The sequence below is a fragment of the Gavialis gangeticus genome, unplaced genomic scaffold (assembly GCF_001723915.1).
Source record: "Gavialis gangeticus isolate Ggan-Ray unplaced genomic scaffold, GavGan_comp1, whole genome shotgun sequence".
NCBI lineage: Eukaryota > Metazoa > Chordata > Crocodylia > Gavialidae > Gavialis > Gavialis gangeticus.
In genome coordinates this window covers 19,221,758-19,238,684 of record NW_017729002.1, presented here as the reverse complement: position 1 = coordinate 19,238,684, position 16,927 = coordinate 19,221,758, and the positions used below count along the sequence as shown (strand labels likewise).

General features: G+C 44.1%; 1 protein-coding gene across 6 annotated transcripts in view; it reads right to left on the bottom strand.

The window, feature by feature from the left end:
- The window catches only part of CUNH16orf71 (chromosome unknown C16orf71 homolog), a 250,942-nt gene that overhangs the window by 197,001 nt on the left and 37,014 nt on the right, over positions 1-16,927 (bottom strand). For 3 of the 6 annotated variants that reach the window (XM_019507572.1, XM_019507575.1, XM_019507573.1), the window contains 5 exons: positions 16,028-16,127; positions 8,822-8,933; positions 3,638-3,784; positions 2,546-2,638; positions 289-645 (listed from right to left, as the gene is read on the bottom strand). In XM_019507572.1, coding sequence (XP_019363117.1) covers positions 289-645; positions 2,546-2,638; positions 3,638-3,784; positions 8,822-8,933; positions 16,028-16,127 — 809 coding nt within the window. Of the gene's footprint in view, positions 1-288; positions 646-2,545; positions 2,639-3,637; positions 3,785-5,357; positions 5,361-8,821; positions 8,934-16,027; positions 16,128-16,927 lie in introns of those variants that run through there. The other 3 variants (XM_019507576.1, XM_019507574.1, XM_019507577.1) reach the window with 3 other exon arrangements.

Sequence of the window (16,927 nt, the reverse complement as noted above, 5' to 3'; positions counted from 1 at the left end):
TCTCACAGCATTTTGTAAAGGTTAATATCATTATCCTCACTTTACAGGGAAGTAACTTGCCCAAACACACACAGCAGGTTCTCAGACCAGAGCCCTATCTACTGGGTTACACTGTGTCTTGAACTTACTAAGTAATGGCCAGATTAGACTTCCTCTCTCAATAACTGAGCCACAGGGATCCTTGGGTCCCAGGGAAAAAAAATGGGAGGATAAGTAATGTTCTTTACGTCTGGCTGCTTAACTAAACAGCAATTAAAATCACCACTATTTTTTTCTATTGTATGATACCTTGTTGCTTTATTGAGAGGGGGCTCTGGAGCATTTTCTGAATGTGAAGCTTCCTCTGTCTCTTTCTGGATTTCTCTTGAATGGTCAGTCCCAAGGTTCACATGGCCTGGAAAAAGAAGATTTCCTTTCTCTGGTTCAGATCTCACTGGCACCCTGGAAATCACCTTGTCTGCTTCCCATCTCACTTTTAGACATTGCTTTCTTTTGATTTTCAAAGTGTTTTTTCCTTCTAGACTCTCAAACTTCTGCCTTACTCCATCTCTTTTGACCTGTTCTGAAGCTTTAGCAAGAGGCTGAGATGCTTCTTTACGGTAATGACGAAGCTGTTGTAATAGCCGACTTTTCCCAGTGCAACCCCTGCAACAAAATTATAGAACTTTAAGCAAGACAACATTACAAACAAGAATTCCATGCCCTCAGGAACCTGACTTACTGCTGAGTAAATTTTCTACTGAGTAAAAAGTGGAATAAGTTACTCTGCAGTAATTCTGCTGTGTCTACACCTTAAGTCTCACTAAAAGTCAACAAGACTTCAGAGTTGTCATCCTCAAAAATACAACATAGGCTCCTAAATCATATAATCACTGCAAAATATATCCTAGTTCTACTTACAACCCTATGTACTGGTTTCATGGGACGTGTATTTGACTGGAGTTGCATTCACTCTTCCGGGAACTCAGGGGAAACACAGTTTCTATCTCAGGAGCACTGAATAAATTAAGTGCTGATATAGAAATCACAGCATCTACCATTCCCGAAGGACCCCTTTTCCAATCCAGCACCTAAGTTCTAGGTCGGTAAACCAAGCAGGGAGGAAAAAAAAAATAAAATCACCCAATAACTCCTGTAGGAGGAATCTGGGGGAGGCAGGGGTAAGGAAGAGTCAGGTTGATGAAACTATTAAATGTTCAACATCATACTCCTCAGATTGCTCCGATTCATGATGCCAAAATATAATGTCATAGTCCTGTACGATCAGGTCACAAAATCATTGGACACAGGTGTTGCAGTAGATTTAGTCTTTCTGGACTTCAGGAAGGCCTTTGACACTGTCTCCCACCCCATTCTCATTAAAAAGCTAGGTGACTGTGGCGTTGATGCCTACACAGTCAGATGGGTCTCAAATTGGCTGATGGACTGCAGCCAGAGAGTGGTGGTAGACAGGTCATATTCGATCTGGAGGGATGTGGGCAGTGGGGCCCCCCAGGGCTCGGTTCTTTGGGCCCCCACTGTTTAATCTCTTTATTAGTGACTTGGACAAGGGGGTGAAAAGCACCCTGTTCAAATTCACTGATGACACCTAGATCTGGGGTGAGGTGGGCATGCTAGAAGGGACAGACAGGATAGATGGACCTGGACAGGTTACAGGAGTGAGCGAATAAGAATAAGATGGGATTCAATACTGACAAGTGCAGGGTACTGCACTTGGGCAGTAAGAACCAGCAGCATGCCTATAGGCTGGGGAACTGCCTTCTCAAAAGCACAGTGTCAGAAAGAGATCTTGGAGTCATTATTGATTCCAAAATGAACATGGGCCATTTTGTTGCAGCAAGTTACTCTTAATTTATTCTTTCAAAACTCTTTAAAAAAAAAAGAGTGCTGAGGAGTAGAGCCCAACAACTCAGAATGAGTTAGGAACTGGGAACTCCATTTCAGAAGCCAGAAAAGACCAGAGGTAATTGGATGCACTGGGGGCTCTCATTTATGCTTATGTCATTCCAGAAGCTGTGTGTCTGTAAATCTGGATTAAGAGAAAGTAGGACCCAGTGAACTGAACTGTCATTGGTTTTAATGTTTTTAAAATACACTAATAAAATGCTAAATGACTATCACTATCCTGTCCCATTCCCACAGTAGGCAACCTAATACTCTGGGTAGAGAGAAATCCACAGATTGGATGCATATCTGTTTCATATTTACCAGGGCTCTATGCTGGTGTCATTCTGACAAAAACAAACTCTTACTCTTGATGTCCCTAAGGATTTAATGGATTTGTGAAACAGCAAGGTGAACTGCAGTCTGACTCAAGGATCAACAGTTTCGCTGTAACTGCAGAATCTTCATTGTGGCTTCAGCAGATAGAACACAGACTGATTTGCTGGAGCGACACCAAAAAAAACTGTTTTAGTAATTATAACTGTGCAATTTTGCTTTGGGGAGCACTGCCATAAGATATTTTAATGAGCAAGATATTACTCACAACATTTTTGGAACATTTCAGTTTCACAAAAAAGGTGATGTTTCAAGTAATTGGTACCGTAATCCCAGGGAAAAATCTGGTATTCTTTCCTTAGCGTTGTGATGCTTCTCAGTCATCATACCTTCCTCATCTGTGGAACTTTCACTCGAGCTTGAAACAAGCGGAATAAATTATTATTGGACACCTCGTCGTATTGTTACAATAGCAACAGACCAATCTGTGGCATTTATTAATCCCTTCTGGCATATAAATTTAAACCAAGGGGAAGGGAGAGAAAAGATTTTGGGGGCCAGATTTTTATCTGGTATTAACTAACACAATTCCATTGGAGTTATGCTGGTTTACACAAGCTAAGAATCTGGTGCACAGTGCAACCCCTCCCCCCAAATTAAGGATTAATGCTTCTTAGGTCATTTTAAATTAAATTAAGCATTAAAGTTTAAAGGCCAGCTCCTCAGGTCATCTTCACAACAGCATGTACCTAAGTAACTAAAATATGTTATGTATGAAATGCTATAACAATAATATATTTTAACATTCTTTCATGGCCCAGGATAAATTATCTTGTAACTATCTCTACCTGAACAGTTTGCTTTAAGCTAAGTTTGAGCTTGCTGAAGATTTATCATCCCCACAAGTTAAATTAGAATTCTTTATTAAAATACAGCTAGACTTATGTTATAAGACAACAGCATTTAAAGTACCTCCCTGGCCTTTATTATCTACCTAGTTTCTTCAAACTACCATTTTCTTCAAAGCTATTTATAGCAAGGCTACATCTCAGGAAGAAGGCAAATACCTCCCCCAGAAAATGAGGAGATCCATTGCCAGAACTCACTGTCGTCTTTGGGAAGAGTCTAGGCTCCCAGAACTTGCTGTCCAAACATCATTTAGACTCACAGGAAATTCAGAAACCAGAACTAGAAATCACTTAGCTGTCCACCTGGATTTCTGGCCAGGCACTTTCCCTTTAAAAGATTCTCTCTCTCTCCACTAGAGGGCCACCCTTTCTGTATGAAGGGCATGGACATGCAGGAACATGAGAGACACATTCCCCAAAGGGCATGAGACAGACAGAATTAGATTTCTGCTCTGTTTCTTTCTCTCTCTTTTTTTTTTTTTAACCTAACATCAAAGCCCAGTAATTACCTCAGCTTTTCATTGGGTGGCGACTCTGATTTCTGTGGTTTAGCATCCCTTAAATCTATATATACTGTCTGGGGCTCTGCATGGTACTGTAGTTCCACTATCTTCATACTTCGACAGCTTGGTGGAGGTGGTAGGTAGGCAACTTCTCTGAGAACAGAAATCATTGTTTCAATGCCATGTGTGTTTAAACAGGCCATAGGATACAAATAAAAGATCAAGATGAAGACTGTGCTCCTTGCTACTGCACAGGTTCAGACTCAGACTGCCTATTATAAAATATAAATGCCAGGATTAAAATTTTGCAGCTTCCAAATTCAGATTATCCTTGGTATAAAAAGTTCAAATCTATGTTCACAGCACACTGTTGTCATATTATTGATGTGGATCTGGGCTAGACAGGATTGAATGCAATTGATTTACAATTTGTCTATTTCCAAATAGTTCAAAGTGCTTGAAATAAAAAGAGAGAGGTTTTCAACTTTCCCATATTGTGACACAAACAACAACTTGGTTCACTTAAAGTTCTAGACAGTCATATGTGTTACCCTGACCGGACTAGGCAAGAAGTGATATTTACAGCCAGCCTTCAGAGAAGATGTCAATACATGTCAGCTTAGAGAACTGATTATGATGTTCTGACTTTTATCCTCAGGTGGATGACAACAATCCTCTGATCGCTCAGGTTTCCTTATTGTAATGTTAGTGACTCCCCCCACCCCCCTTCAAGTGCTGACATGCGTGGTATCGTTGAACACCCCAATAAAGGAAGTTTCTACCCCAAAAAGTTTTCAAATCTCTACAACAGACCCATTTCATTGCTGTAAAATTCCTCCTCTTTGATTTTCCTGGCAGCTACATCTCACCCTTCAGTTTGCACAAAGTTCAAGTCACTTAGATCATCTTCCTAGTCTGCTTTAGTCTAAAGGAATCTGTTTCAATGGGCCTTGAATTGGCTCTTTTCAATATGTATGAATTGGGCTACATCCAATATGAATGTAGTTTGGGCACCAATGCATAGATTAGATCATTTGGACTGGGATTTTCAAAGAGTTCTCAGAGAATCAGATGCTTAAATCTCATTGAAATTCAATGTCAATGCCAATTGTGTAACTCAGAGCCACCGATTTTGCAAGCCCTTGCTGCAATGTATGCAGCTATTTTTAATGGGCTCTGCTTACCTCACCCTTTCAATCATAGGTGGAGTCCCACCAGGTTGGACCACAGGTATAGAGGGCTACACCTTGCATAGAAGGGATTGTGTTGGGAAGAAGGGTGGAGGAGTTGTTCTCTACATGAAGGCACAATACACCTCCCTAGAAGCAGAGATTGGCAATAAACAAGGGTGACTGGAGACCCCCTGGGTCAAGATACAGGGAGAGCATGGAGTAGGGGATTTGACTGCAGGAGTTTACTACAGACCTCTGAACCAAGAGGAAAAGCTTGACCAGGAATTCTCTAGAGAACTGGCAGAGGTTGCACCCTCTCAGAGCATGGTCATAATGGGTGACTTCAACTACCCAGACATCTCAGGACGAGCACTCAGCAAGATCTTACTGCTCACAAAGCTTCCTCACTTGCACTGAAGAGCTAGGACTCAAGAATTCTACAGGTTGACCAGGGGCAAGGCAGTACTGGACTTGGTTCTGACCAAAGGGGACGATCTACTGAGCAACCTGAGGATCGAAGAGAAACTAGGCAACAGTGACCATGAGATGATCACTTTCTCCATCCACTGTAAGACATGAAAAAAAATCAGTCAGTAGACTAGAAATCCTTGATTTTAGGAAAGCTGACTTTCACAAGCTTATCAGATTGGTTGGCAAGGCCCTGGGGGACCATGGTCCAATGGGGAAGGGAGTTCAAGAAGAGTGGTCCTTCCTCAAGGAAGTGATCCTAGGAGCACAAAGGAAATACATTACTTTTCATAAGAAAGGCAGCAAAAGGGCGGAAAGACCACTTTGGCTCAATAGGGAAGTCATGGACCCCCTGAAATTGAAAAGAGAAGTTTATAAGGGGATGGAAGTCAGAAATTTGCACCAAAGAGGAGTAGACAGCAATAGCACACACCTGTAGGAAGCGGATTAGAAAAGTAAATGCAGAAACCAAATTCAAATTGGCAATTGGAATCAAGGACAACAAAAAGTCCTTCTTTAGATATGCAGGAAGTCAGAAAAAAAAAAAATAAAGAAAAACCATAGGGCCCCCACTGGACGAAATGGGACAACTGATAAGTGACACTCAGGAGGAAACCAAACTCCTAAACAAATACTTTGTGTCAGTATTCCAAGGGCATTAGCCTGCTTGACAGGATACAAGATGATCATGATGGGAGTGAACACTCTCCCATAGCTGGCGGAGATCTTGTGGGGGAACACCTAAAGAGGATGGATATGTACACAGCCAACATGGCTGTTGTGGGCAGGTCATGGCAACCTCATTTCCTTCTACGATCAGGTAACTTACCACCTGGATAAAGGAAATGAGGTTGATGTCATATACTTGGACTTCAAAAAAGCAGGAGGAACTGGCCTTTCTGCTACACAAAAATCAATACCATCTCATAGAAATAACAGAGACCTAGTAGGATTCCACCTATGACTGGACCACAGGTACAGGAGAGAACGTGTTGCTAGAAAGGGAGGAGGTGGAGCTCTTTATGTGAAGGATCAGTAAACTTCCCTACAAGTGGAGTTTGGCACCCAAGAAGGGTGACTTGAGACCCTCTGGGTTAGATTACGTGGGTGTCGCAGGGCACTAAAGTGCCTGCTCCTTTAAGAGCAGAAACTCCCTAAGGAGAGGGCTCTAGGAGCCAGACAGAAGCCCCACAGGTGTAGGTTACTATGGCAGCAAGCTAACAAAGAAATTAGCCTGCACTTGCACCTGTTCAGCTGACTGGAAGATGGCAGGGCCCTGGGCACATATAAACCCCAGGGCTGAGGCCATCAGGGCTTAGTTCTTTGGCAGCAGCCAGGGGAAACGGGCTGCAGAAGAGGATTGCCCAGAGACACTGTGGCCGCCTGACATGCCACAGTAGGGATAATGGGGCTCCAGGAGCTCACCAGGTACCCTGGCCTACAAGGCACTTAATGCTGGGGGGCAGGGAAGTTTGACTCTTTTAAAGGGACAGGGCACACCCTGAACTAGCTGTATTATGTTATAGCCCAGGGGCTCATTTTTTGGTTGCTGTTTATAGACCAGTGGACATGGCTGAGGCTATTGGGAGAGAAGGAGGCCTCACTGGGGCCCACTAGAGAGAGCAGAGCCCAGCGCCAGGGGGTGCAGAGACAAAGGGGGTGAGCAGAGCCCGGTGATGACAGGAGGCCAAGCTAGACCAAGGCCTCAAAGAGACAATGTTTGAATGCCATCTGCGAGGCTTGGGGTGTGGTAAAGGGGCGGTTTTGGAGCCACACATCTAGCCCATAAGGCTGAGGGTATCCCATGAGCCATTCATTTTGAGTGGAACCCAAAAGGAGTCCAAGAACTCACAGGGTTCAGTGGGGTCCAAACAAACTCGAGGGCAGCCTCCCAATTTATTACAATTACCAGCAAGATGTGGCAGGCGAGGAAAAGGGTGCCTGTTAGTCAAGACTGGCATGGTCATGGAGCCCTAGGGGCATCACAGCCTTCCCTGGGGACCCCACAGTGTGACGGGGGAAAACACAGTAAAGATGTTTTAACAATAGGAGGTGTGTAGTAGACTCCTAACCAAGAGGAACATCTTGACCTTGCATTTGCTAGGGAACTGGCAGAGGCTGTATGCTCTCAGTGTATGGTTGTCATAGGCAACTTCAACTGCCCTGACATCTCATGGAAGCAGCACTCTGCCATGATGATCTCATGGTAAAATTGGGAAAATGCAGCCTCAGCTACTTTACGGTCTGGTGTCCATGTAACTGGTTCTGAGGTAGGACCCAGAGAGTATTAACAGATGGAACTAAGTCAGCATGGTGGAAGGTGACCAGTGGCATCCCTCAGGGTTCAGTACTCAGATCAGTACTTTTCAACACGTTCATCAATTACTTGGATTCCAGTATTAAAAGCATACTGGCAAAGTTCGCAGACAACATCAAATTATAGGGGAGTACAGTCATGCTCAAGGACAGGCTGGGGATACAGGCTGACCTGGACAGGTTTGCAAGATGGGCAGCTCATAACCTGGTGATGTTTAACACAGAGAAATGTAAAGTGCTTCATCTGGGGAGACAATCTGCAACACACTTACAGACTCTGCAGTACTACATTTGCCAGCACCACAACTGAAAGAAACCCGAGGGTCATGATAGACTACAGAATGAACATGAGCCACCAATGCGATGCTATAGCTGCAGTGCAAATCAAACACTGACATGCATCTACTGATGCATCTCAAGCAAGATTAGGGGTGTCACCCTCCTACTCTACTTGGCCTTGGTGAGACTGCAGCTGGAGTACTGCCTCCAGTTCTGGGTGCCACACATCAGGAAAGATGTGGAGAAGCTCGAGTGTCCAAAGGAGGGCCACGTGCATGATTAATAGGTCTGGAGACCAGGTCATACAAGGAGAGGCTGAAAGACATAGGACTGTTCAGCCTGGAGAAGGCAGACTTAGAGGGGACTTGGTGGCAGCCTATAAGTATATTAGGGACATGTATCAGGGCCTGGGGGAGCATCTGTTCACCCAGGCACCCCAAGGGAAGACAAGAAACAATGGGCACAAACTGACAGAAGATTGCTTCAGATTGAACATCAAGAAGGTGTTTTTTTTTTTTTTCCTTATAGTTAAAGTACTGAGGATCTGGAACAGGCTCCCCACAGAGGTGGTACGATTGCCTACCCTGGCGATCTTCAAAAAGCGTCTCAACACCCACCTTGCTGGGGTCATCTGACCCCAGCAGTCTTGCCTGACCTAGTGCAGGTGGGCTGGACCTGATGATCTTGTCAGGTCCCTTCCAGCCTCTGACATCTATGAATTTTTTTTTTTTTTTTTTTTTTAAATATAATCTATTAATATCACCATAAATATGTGCAATTTATCCCCTTAAGAAAATAAATAAATAAAAGCCTACTTGGGCACATCTCTAGTATGATATTAAATACCAGACTAGGGAGAAATGCTTAGGTGAAACCACTGATTTTTAGGCATTCTTGCTCCCGATCACAACCACCCAATGTGTACAAAAACTAACTCTTAGAGAAAAGGACCTACTTCTTGGCTGATGATGACCTTCTGTACTGTGGGGCCAATGCCTTGGACTGCTTTGCACACAACTCTTCTAGCTTTGCCATGAGCCTGCTTTCAGATCTAGCAATCCAAGTCTCTATGGATGAACAGAGAAATCAAAAAATCTCTTACTATGGTCTTGCTGTTGTAAGGAAGTAGTCCAACTTTCCCTTTCATGTCTTATCACTTTGCCTGCAGCAAGTTACAGAAATAGGAATAATATGGAGGTTATCCTAACCTGGCAATCAAAGTCTGGCTTCAATTCAAAACCAGGTCAACACTTTAACACTCTTATTTTCTTAAAGAAAAATTAATGGAGCTCTAACGGTCCATCCTTCCTCTGCTGTTGACTGCCCCAGCTCTTCTTGAGCACTCTGTGGAAGCTGGGCCTCTGGAGTACAGATGTACCATGACAGGCCAGACAGACAAACAGAACTAAACTAAAAGGCATGTCAGTCCTGAACCTTGGATGGTAGTGGCACATGGGGCAGTGGCTGGGTTGCAGCTGCTGCCATCAGTGTCAGGCTGGCAATGACAGTTATTGTTGTGACCCTGCCCAGCTCACTGCCTGGGGCTGGTGTCCTGCTCCTCCCTCCCCTTAGTTATGCTACTGGCAAGAGGAGAATCCAGGGAGTATAAACTGGTATAGCTTCCATCTTCTTGTGGCACTTCAGAGCATCAGTTTCAATCCCCCAGAGTCCCTTAGATCAGATGAAAAAATTGTGTCTGAATTTATTTCTGCTTGGCGTGTGCTTAAGAGCCATTTTGTCTGGTCACTACTACAGCACTGCTGGGTGTACTAGCATCTCTCAGAAGCTTGCCCAAAACAGAGATCCTGAGAGTATCCCTGGATATATGCTAAAAAGTGTATCCCTGGACTCAGTGTTTTTTAGCAAGCAGGATATGTGGAGTAAGTGGGCAGAGCTCGTGTCCTGGCAGCAGTCTCAGGATAGCTGTAGGGGGGTAGTAACATATCTTTAAATCCATGTATGCTTCCTTGTTATCTGGACTATGGCTTGCAGTGGGAAGGGCAGAATGAGTGGAAGACTTAGATGCAGAAACAGAAGGAAGACAGGAGGAAGAAAGGAAGTGAAGAATTGACAGTATTTACTTGCAACTCCTTATCGTGGTTATTTCAGAGAGGGGTGGAAAAAGAAAAGTAATTCGCATCCTACTTCAAATTGAGAAGATTTTGTATATAAATTGTTTTTAAAAGAAGCCATTGTTATAACAAAGTTAAGCTCTTAAAAGTCAGACAGTGCCCAAAGTCAGACCGCCTCTGCAACCTTAGTTCAGATCCCATGTACATATTGCATTATGAAACAATATTTAATTAGATAAGCATATACTATTTTTACCACAAGATGCTAGCCTCATTCAGCAATAGCAGGAAAACTCCTGGAGCATGCTTAGTTGCTCTGTGGAGATGGCACATATGTGAAGGAGCTCAGAGGGGATAATGCAGTATGCTCAGTATAGAGACTTCAAAGAATTTAGCTGATGAACTTTATTGAGCAGAAGCAAAACAAGCAGTTTGTGCCCTGGGCAGCGGCAGGAGCTGCTGTTCTTGCACCCTCCCAAAATTGGTGTCCGGGGCTTATGCCCCCCAGTCACTCAACTCTAGTTACTACCATTACTGAGCATGTGCACACTGATATTTTTCACATGCCTCCTCAGGCACCTAAGTGCTTCTTCCATTTTAGCCAAATGGAGACAACTTTTCATTGGAACATCAGAGGGTAGATCCCTTATAACCAGAATAACCCTACTGCCAATCTTCAAGTCTTAGTTCCAAAGTCTGATAACACTCAAGGAAAACAGCTGTAAGGAGTTTTGAAAGGTATAATAGGGTCTTCCCCAGGGATGGCCGCAAAGCCCCTGGAGCCCCCTCAGCTCTTGTCAACTTTGCTCTCTTTGGGCAATCTCCCCTTCCACTCACCTGCCATATATTGATGACAAGAGGAGGATGCCCCAGGCTTTCCCAAGTGAGATCTCAATCTCTTCAACACAGATAATGTCGCTGCTCATCACCTCAAGGCCTAATTATGTAGCCTTCTTGTCTTCCCTTATAGCCATGCCCAAGCCTCAGATGTTACCAATCACTCATTAGCCCAGGCCTGCATCCTCTCACAGACCTGGGCTTAGGTCTCCATCTCCTTCCATCCACACCTGGGAACTTTGCCCATTTTCGCTGCTCCCAGGTGTGACCCTGGGTCCCTGACCCTGTTTCTACCTCTCGGAGGTGCTGGATCCCTGGCCCTGTCAGTCTCCAGCTGTGGTCCTCCTCAGGCTTTGACCCCTACCCTTGGGTCCTGGCCCCACTCCTAGGCCAGTTGAGAACACTGGGCTCCCTGGCCCTGTTTGTTCTCACCCCTCATGGGCTACGGGTCCCTGGCCCCAGGTCTCACCCTGCTCCTGGACCTTGGCCCCTCTCTCAGACCCTGGCCCTGCCCCCAGGCTAGTTGAGACCTCTGTTACCCTTGTTTCAATCCCTAAACCACCAGTTTTGCTTACCCCATCTTAGGTATTAGTGAGGAGCCTTCATGCATCCCTTTTGTTCAGAAGCTTTTTCTCTCCATGGCTCTGCAGGTCAGACCACCTGCCCAGCTTGGGTTCTGGGCTTATATACTGCAAGGCCAGCCCCTTCTTGGTCATGTGGCTCCTGATTGCCTTCTGCTACACCTGCCACCTGCTTCATCAGCAGCTTACCTGCTCTTAAATTAGCAGGAGCACCAAGCCCCTTGTTACAGGGGGCAAAACATGTTTTTTCTCAATTTCAATCTTAGAAATGGCTTTCTTTTCTTTTCTTTTCTTTTCTTGACCCAAACTTTCCAAAAGGACATAACACACACCTTAAATGCAAAAAGTCTGGCAACATTATAAACAACTGAAAACACAATTTTATACCAGGAACTGTCAGACAACCCTAACTTTGGGCAGAGCTGCCAGCTCTGTCTATAATAATTAGCTGCAATAATCAAAACTAGAGGCTATGAATGTACAGATTGCCATGATGTAAGAGCAATCTTCTGACCTGGTGGTAGATGGAATTGGGCTGGTTTTGTTACCATTAGTTAATTAGATCCTACTGGAATTAACATGATATGTTAGCAACCTCAGAAGAACATTAGCTATTCTAAGGGATGTAAATAATAAATTTGATGCAGAGACTTCAAATTGAAGTTTCAATCCCTGGTTTTAAAGAAAGATGTTGCACTGTGAGTCCCCTCTTCAGATATAGATTAATGGTGAAGGACAGAAAGTGAGAATCCAAGACACAGATTGAAAAGCAATGCAAGAAACTGGACTGGCCTGAATCATACTCTGACAAGACAATAAGAAGTACAATTCAAAGTCTAATCGATGAGAGGAGCTTTAAGCTGAGAGGCCCAGAGTGGGAGACAACTCAAAGCTGGTCTCCCAAATATTTAACCCTGCACTTCTGCTTATTCTTTTGATAGCTCAAGAGCTCTTAAACCAGATGCGTACTACCTCTGAGTGAATCAGCATCCCTCAGTTTGTGGACAATGCATGTAATGGCTACATTTTAATAGAAAATCTACGGTTAAAAGATCCACATAAGTATCCTTTCCACAGATTTTAACATGGTTACTTGGACCAACTACCTTTTCCCCCTCCTCTCCCTCCTCAAAGAGATATCAGAGAAAACAATTTCCTTTCTTACAGCAAGAAGGACCTTTGCTAGGACACAAATTCATTATAAGCATTTTGGTAAAATGATAAATGATGGCTATGGGTCATTGGCAGACCTTAGGCTAAATTATGTTTTACAACATAATTTAGGTGGCTAAAGGGGCAGACAAGTTCCTACTTGGATTTACAAAACCATTTGGAAAGTTAGGTGTCCAACTCTCATTTTCTTTCATTGGGCATTATGGGTTAAGTCCTATTTCATTTCACACACCTATGTAACACGTACAGAGCTGTGAAACGGCCATTTTTAACAGTTGGGCACAGTTTGGATTTTACTTCTATCTGTAAAGAACAGAAACAGCCTGTGTGTGCACTTGCCAATAGACAAATGGTGGAGGAAGAGAATCCTCTTAACTCTTGGCCCAATAGTCTAGTGGCTAGGGTATTTGCACAGAGAACAGGACATAGACTCTAGCCCCCATGCCCCACCTTAACCAGAAGTGGTTAAAGCTGCATTTTCTCCCCACAGAAGGCTCTAGCCATCAGATCACGGGCTAGGCGTTGCCAGGACACTTTAACCCAGAATGCAACCTACTGAGCTTGCCCAATATAGAAATTCAGAGAAAGCACAACTATGTGTAATCTAAGCAGTATGCAAGTGCCAAAAATTGCTGTTACACATTTATGTAAGTGTCACTTAGGCATGTGAAGGTAAAACAGGATTTAGCCTCAGGAGTCTCTCTCAGCTAGGCAAGGACTCCTGAGAAATTATAAGATAACAGGCTTAGATTTACCATAGAGAATTGGGAAAAAGTCATGGAAATTTCTCTGTATTACAGCAACATATTTCCTGGACCACCCTACCAGCAACCAGAAATTCATTAACCCATTTTACAAGTACTACCTTGGTAAAGACATACTGACTGCTTAAGGATCGGATGAATTGGAAACAATCACCCAAATCCCAGAGGCCGTGCTGAAGCAAGAGAGAACTGAGGAAGACCTAGCTTGAATTACATGAAGAGCAGTTCTAATGCATTCATTAAAAAGAAAGAGGTTAATCTATCTAGAGGAGACACCCTGGTTAGAACTCTCAAAAAAGTAGAGAAAGTTCAAGTAACAGAAATAGCATGAGAGGTGAAAAAGAAGCTGCTGTGCAGAAGCAGCAGAGACTGCTCTAACCCCTTGGTAGGAGCAGAACATATCATTTTGCTTTTGCAAAAGGTGCTTCTTCCTCCAAAACCCTAAATTATGACAGTATGCTAAATCACATGCTGGAAGCCCAGATCCAGGACTTATTACAATAGATGCCTCTAGAGAAATTGGGACAGATCCAAATACATTAACATTGATAGAGTTTTGCTGATTTACCCCAACTAAGGACTTGACCTGATGTCTCTCTTTTATGATAATTAACAATTTGGTCCTGGCATCGGGAAAAATAGTCTTTTACCTCCTAGTAATTTTCCTGTTGGTTCAAAATTGGTATGGGGTGTTTGAATGAAAAGAAAGAGATGTCAGACTGTAATGGGGCCCCTCCCCCATAACTGAAAGGGAGAGGGAGCCAAGGATCAGCAGGCCAGCTCCAGCCTCCAAGACAGACTGACAGTAGCAGAGGTCTCTAAAATAAAATGGCCACTCACCCAAGGTTTGATAAGCCTGGGGCAGAAATTGTGGGTCAGGTGACCCAAATAGGGATACAAGCTTGAACGAGAGTGGGTAGTCTGGTTTTACTGGCTGCAGCAAGCAGAGCTCAGAGGAGAAGGGCCAAGCTACCCATGGAGGAAGGACTCAAGACAGCAAGAGAGCTGGAAGAAAGCCTCTATGCCACCAGGCAACAGTAAATAAAAGTGTTTTTGAGTCTATGTCATAGTGCTGCCACAGTGTGAGTGTTAACCCAAGGTGCAGGACTTTTTATTTGGGAGCAGATGCTCATTTTTTTCATTCTTGTTTATCCTGGAGGGCCAGCTTGTAGCTTTTGGGGCAGAGGAAGCCACTAAGAAAGGTGCCAAGGGCACCCCAGATCCTAGACTGTGAAGGAGGGGATTTCTCCTTTTAGTTGAAGGACTGCAGTGCCAGACAGCAAGGGGCAAGATCAGGGCCAAGGGGCCTAGAGCACACAAGGACTGGAGCCAGAGCCCTGGGAGCCTAGGGTTGTGGTACAGTAGACATCAGGCAGAGGGGCCCAGCCAGAGTAAAGTGGGCCAAGGCCAGGGTGCCTCTAACAATAACATCAAGGCATGGCAGGAGAGAGAAGAGTGGAACCCTGAAGGGCCAACGGGGACAACAAGATAGAGACAAGGAGGTGGCCAGGAGGGGTGACTTTCCTGCTCTAGCGCTGGATGTGTTACACAGACATAACAATAAATAGTCACAAAGAAGGGGATGATGATCATTGCAAAACTGCATGCAACAATTTTTCTCTGAATATTTTAGAAACCTCTTTTATTGTGACTGTAGTGTAGCTGGCAAACTCTCTGATTTCCACTTATTTTCAGAGTTGACATGTCTCTCATTGATTAATTCTATTTATCCATTTCCCATGTAGATCCACTAGTACAATAGTTCTCAATGTATTTAAACTTAAGGCACCTCCTGATAGACTCCAGGACCCCTTCAGAGTCAGCTCTTAGCTTTCACTCAATTTTTTACTACAGAAAGAAAACAGAGTAACTCTTATGTTGTAAAGAACTCAGAAAGACCACAACAAGTCGGGATGGTTTTGACACTATGGATTCTCCTATGTGAAATCTCTTGGTTTATCCTGTGAATCATGTCTGCACATCAGACAGTGCTAACACTGCACAGCACCCCTGAAACATTCTCAAGGCAGCCTAGGGTGTTGTGGCACCCAGACTGGGAACCACTGGATTATCTTAAGCCCTACCACTATTCCCCAAGCACAGTCATAGAGGTTAGATCAACCAGAAACAATCAGCCAGATCCTAGGGACTTAAAAGCCTGTTCCAATTGACAAGTGGGAAGTGGATCAGATTCTAAGATGGCAGTAGGTATGATGACCTGTTTTCCAGCCTGTAAAAATGCTATAGCACCAGGAGATGGACCCCTACCTGTAGCGGCTTACATATCTACTACAGACCAGAGATAGCACTAATTGGGTGCAACGCTGGTCCCTTCCAAGGGGTGGTCCCTCCTTGCCTGAAGGAATATGATTTTAACTTCTAAGCAACACAGACCCATTTGGGTGGGGCATAAATCAGCAGAGGATCAACACAATTTATATATTGAAAGACACATTCTGCCTTGACAGGCTAAGCAGCAGTGGCCTAAAGGTAAAGGAAAGTTTAGGCTAGAATCATTAAGTAAATTCTTGAAATTAAGAGAAGTTAAGCATTGGAACCAACATCCAAGGGAAGTGGTCAAGGTGCCATCATTGCAAATAGTGAAGAAGAGAGTAAAGGGAGCAATATAAAGAAGAGCAGCGGTTGGATCTGAGGGACTGAGGGGGTTTGCAGTCTCTATTCTGAACTGATTTGTACACATTTTCAGCAAGGTTAACATGTATTGTGAAGTTACTGTGATCCACTGAAGGGAAAGCAGGTTCTTCTAAGTGTGTTCCATCATCCTGATGTTCCATGTTCTTGAGAATCTTGTCTAGATCCCACTTCTCGATACCCTGAAAGAAGGAAACCAAATGGTGATGGAGAATTCACCCACAGGGAGTTACTAAAAAAGATCAAACCAGAAGCCAATGTTTTACAAGCTAAGGTTTCACAGATGTTGCCACAAAACAGCATAAGAACGCCTGAACAACATGTGGAAATCTGCCCCACTGACCTCCTTCAGTGGCAGCTTATTTTTATTTTTTGGCTGAGGGCTGGAGAGTGTTATTGTGGATGTACAAAACTGGCCATGACTTTTTAGAAAGAGGGATGTACTGTCTGAACATTCCTATTATCCAAGTCTCACTGTCATGGCTGGGCAAAGCAGTACAAGTTCTTCACACAGCCTACCTAGAGTGGCTGATGCTCAAGCATGCCAAGATTAACAGAGCTTTCTGCCCTACTTGGAGAAGCTGCTGAGCCTAAGAGGGCTGCAGGAATGTGGACTGAATCCGCATATCTGAATCTGAGAGAGAAGTTCCTTTACTATCTGCCTGACCTTGTTTTTATTGGAGTCATCCATTCCCAACTCTCCTCTCCAAAAGAACACCCGTTCATATGCTGGATTTCTTCCCAACAGCAGGTGTCTATCCTTTCCTTCTGTGCTCACCCAGCAGCTTCAGATGCAGCCCACGCCTCAATCTTCTCTCCTGATCCCTCTTACGGTCTTTCCTCTCCCTGCCACCACGTCCAGCAGAAATGCAAGCATGGCCAGGCTGTGTCCACAAATGAAACACTAATGGAAGTGGTACAGTGAGAGGGAAGACAGAGGTGTTCATAGAATCATAGAATTAATGAGTCAGAAGGGATCTAG